This window comes from Dermacentor silvarum, chromosome 1 (assembly GCF_013339745.2).
Source record: "Dermacentor silvarum isolate Dsil-2018 chromosome 1, BIME_Dsil_1.4, whole genome shotgun sequence".
Taxonomy (NCBI): Eukaryota; Metazoa; Arthropoda; class Arachnida; order Ixodida; family Ixodidae; genus Dermacentor; species Dermacentor silvarum.
In genome coordinates, this window is record NC_051154.1 from 331750207 (window position 1) to 331754611 (window position 4405).

A 4405-nucleotide genomic window follows, 5' to 3' on the forward strand; every position below is an offset into this window, starting at 1 on the left:
GGGCGATAGTTTGATAGTAATGCAGGGTCACCTTTCTTAAGTACAGGCACAACACGAGCGACCCGCCAGTCTGATGGATTGATACCACTAGATATAGACGAGCGGAAAATTACAAGAAGAAAATGTGAAAGCCACTCGGCATAGCGACGAAGGAAGGCATTCGAAATACCGTCAGGACCGCATGTCTTTTTTGTGTTTAGATTTAAGAGCATAGAAAATACACCCTCGTATGTTATAAAATCAGAATTTACGCTTTTACACATCTTCAGCAATGACCGGAGAGCACTGATTAGACTCAGAGAAGATAGACTGGAAGTAATGATTAAATTTGGATGCCTGTTGTTGCTTATCTTGAATTATCTGACCATCAATCTTGAGGTGGTCAAGAGCTTGTCTCTTCTTAGAGTTCAAATGTCGCCAAAATTTTTCAGAGTCAGTCTTAAGAAATTGGGTGAGAGTGTGGGAGCAATAAAACTGCTTACCTGCTCTAATTTTTTAGTGAGTGTTTGTTTTAACTCTTCGAATGCTGGGCCAATTTTTTTTGCCTTCGGAATCTTTTTACTTATCGAACGAGGTGGATTATATCTCGATTGATCCAAGAATTTTTGTCGGTGAACCTTCTTCATTTTGCTAGGGATAATGTTATCAATGCAGAAGTGGCAAATAGATTTCAGCTTCAGCCATAGATAGTCAACGTCATCGCCAGAGAAATCATCCAGTGCTAGTTCAAGGTAATCGATAACGGACTCGTCATATGCTTTAGCATAATTTTTGACGGATTTGCATTCTTTAAGTGCGTTATTGTCCGAACTCTCTGTTCTACATGTGAAGCACAGAAGCCGATGATCTGAAATGCCTTCTTCAACGGTTATTTCAACGTCTCGAAGAGATCTGCTGTGAAAAACCAGATCAAGAATAGAGGAAGCAGATCCCTGCACCTGTGTTGGAACGTGAACTGCTTGGTCGAGATCGCAAGCTAACATTGCACCGAATATTATTTGGTCCGCTAGAGTAGGTAATGAAAGTTTCTTCCAATTAATGCTGGGAAGGTTAAAATCGCCAGCCACTAATACGGTCGTTCTGCAAAATTTAACAATATGTTCATGAAGCTTGGTTAAGAAATCCGACGTGGCACATGGCGGACGGTACACTGCTACAAGGTTAAACAAGAACCCGTACAAGTTGATCTGTAGAAACAAACTTTCATGGTTATCAATTTGTTCTAGTAACAAGACAGTCGTGTTCTTGCTCACAATAACGGCCACACCACCGCCACGGGAAGTTCGATCCCTTCTGTATATTTTGTAGGATCCAGGAACCAAGTCCTCGTCTTTAATTTCTTCATGGAGCCATGTTTCGGTTAATACTACTATATGAGGGTCCTGGGAAAGGAGTATAGTTTCTAGTTCTGCAGTTTTGTTAATTATACTTCGTACGTTTACGTTTAAGAGGCGCAAATGCTGTGGCCAAGAAACACGTGGTTGTCAATTGCTATCCGCGTTGACGCGTCTAGCAGGGAGCCTAACATGTGCACAGGTGGTACTATATTTATCAGACGCTTTATGTTCGCTGCTTGTGGTATAACGATTTACTGCATCGTTGGGGTGTTTTCAAATCGGCTAGCTCCTGCCTCACCACCGGACAGCCAAGTACGACTGCGCACGATTACTATCACAAATAAAAACCGGGAAGTAAACTGCAAAGTGCTCACCTGTTGTCTTTAAAGGGACACTAAAGAGAAACAGAAAGTTCAGCTGGAATAAAAGAGGGACCTTCAGGAACGCATGCAGTTTTTGTTGGATGCAAAAATATGAGTTATTAGTGGAGAAAGTCGTAAACAAAGACCAAATATCTCTTTCTCAATTTCTCTCACTCCAGATTCGGCACTGAAGCAGTGTCGTAACAGATTTCATTGCTCTCAGCGAATGAGAGGGCGCCATGATACGTCACCGCTTGCGTAAACGGCTGAGGCGCTGGCTGCATCGTAGGTAGCATGGCCGTTGCGTTTGCGTTCGCGTTCGCTGAGACTTTGGCTTAAGTGTTCGGTGGCCGCGATGGATACCGTTGCTGACGCTGAACCTTCCAACGAAGAGCTCGCCAGGGAAGCAGGACTGCATTTCAGCGACTTCAGTGAAACGGAGCGCGAAATGATCATCCGTGCTCGCGCGGCAGGTGTTTCCGCGTACGATGGTGAGCCGCCGGCCGCGCCGACGGGAAGTGAAGCCGCGTTTTCGTCGACGGAATGCGAGCCGTCCGGTTCGCCAGGCGACGATGTTCCCGACAATGGCGAAGAACTTCACTCGCAACTCATCAGTACTGACTGGTAAGTGCTGGACTGTCTATGTGGCCACGCGTTTCTTCCGTAAAAGAAGGGCGCTATCACTAAGTGCCGCGGAAGTTGGGATGGTGTCGACACGACGAAGCAAGGGTTTACTTGTGCCGAAATTGCCGTCCCGCGTACGCTGTGCAGTCTTTCCTGCGGCGCGTCATTTGTGCAGTACTCTGAGCTCAGCTTGCAATGGCGTGAAATGTGCCACTTGTATACGTGCAGAATGTTTCATCGCACAGTGCGCTTTCGATCGCGTTCAAACCCCGATCTTGATCAAATTTATCGACTGCGATCGGCCACTTTCCGTATTTTGTGCAGATAAGCCGATCGGGATCTAGAAACTATTCCGATTGGGCTAAATCGCGATAGAAGGTGCGCATTACGACACCCGTATTGCATGCTAGCCAAACGGATCACCGCAAGGAAGCCAAGTCTCATGCAGTCCAATTTCAATCGAGAAATTTAATCTTGAACACCTTACGTAAGAAGGTGTTTCCAGCAGCAGTATATAGGACATTTCATTGCCTCTTCTAATTTTTCCTTCCTTATAGAAGTTTGCATGCAGCATCTAATGAATCCAGCCCAACGTCAAATATTTCAGCGCTCGTTTGGTGCTGTTTCAGGTGTGACTGCGGAGACTGCGTGGTTCTGAGCAACTTCGCCGAGAGTGAATGCCTCTGCTGTCGCGAGATGGGGGACCCTGTTACTGCTGCGCAGCCTGTAGGTTCCATCACACAGCACCCCGAGTTCCACACCGTCTGTCGAAATATCGCCGTGCTCCGTATTGCGTACTTCGAGCTGCGGGCGCGCAATGACTGCATGGGCGAAGACATCTACAAGTAAATTATTTTTACTTGAGGAGATCGCATTACCGGCTTCTTTCACGTAGTTTAAAAAAGAATTTCATTCCTGTACGAGGCCGCCATTATTTCGTCACCAAGGTAATCTGCTGTTTTACGTCTGGTGCAATATTCTATTGGCCTGGCTAGCGAGGTGTATGCATCACCTTGGGTAAAATTTTTCAAAAGCCTGGACTCGGGTTGTGTGGGTCAGCGCAGCTCTAAACTGCTGCATACTCCAGCATAAATCTAACTGTAGCACTGTGGCTAGTGTGTCTTCAAAAGATTTGACTTCTCAATTTGTGTTTTCACATTTTATTACTACAGGAGGTACCGCTACACAGCTTACAGGCAGTTCGTCCGCTGGCTTTGGGGTCGTCTTGGCAAAGGTCACCGCTTCGTTCTTCCTTCATGTATGGTGGCGAAAATTCGAGGCACATTTCCTACAGAAACACCAACAGGGTTCAAGTATCCGGAATATTAGAGGGCAACAAATCCACTGCGCAGTGCAATGATGGGCTAACAAACATGAACTCGGTGTTTCTACGTGCGTACCCCGCTCGACAAGGGGACCAGCTGTGCGCTTCTGCTCTTCCATGCCGCCTTTGCAGTGGAGCATAGCTTGTTCACAGCACGAAATCTGCCCCTGCAAACATCACGTGCGTCAGCATTCCAGTGTGTGCCTCTTCAGCCAGTGGAAGAAGCTTCCATGCAGTATCCATCTCAGCACGACTGTGTTGGTCGAAAACAGCACTCGCAGTGTTTGTACGTGCGTACCCCCCTCGGCAAGGGTATATGCTGTGTGCATTTACTCTTCCATGCCGCCTTTGCAGTGTAGCACAGCTTGTTCACATCACTGAATCTGCCCCTGCAAACATGACGTGTGTCAGCATTCCTGTGCGTGCGTCTTTAGCCAGTGGAAGGTTCCTTGCAGTATCCATCCTTGGAATGGCTATGTCGGTCGAAAACAGCACTTGCAGGATTGTAATGTGAAGGTTTCACTACATTTGTGACACAGGTCTCTGCAGCAACAGTCCCACTGCATGTCCTTTGTGTTTGCGATACTGCTTGGCTCAAACACATGTAGACTATGCTCTTCAGTGCTTTGCAAAGCGTGCCTTATGTGCCGCTACAAGTTCGGATTTTGAAGGTCTTTGCTCAGACGGTGGTGCATATGTTGGTGGAGCCTTGATGGGAGCTAGTGCCAGGGCCTCCCGGAAACTTGGGTACAATGTGC

General features: G+C 46.9%; 1 protein-coding gene across 1 annotated transcript; it reads left to right on the forward strand.

Moving 5' to 3' along the window:
- Positions 1-2147: 2147 nt before the first annotated feature.
- On the forward strand, positions 2148-3172 carry LOC125943257 (uncharacterized). Its single transcript, XM_049662070.1, has 2 exons — positions 2148-2323; positions 2953-3172. The coding sequence occupies exons 1-2, from the start codon at positions 2148-2150 to the stop codon at positions 3170-3172; spliced, it is 396 nt and encodes a 131-aa protein (XP_049518027.1).
- The last annotated feature ends 1233 nt before the right edge of the window (positions 3173-4405 follow it).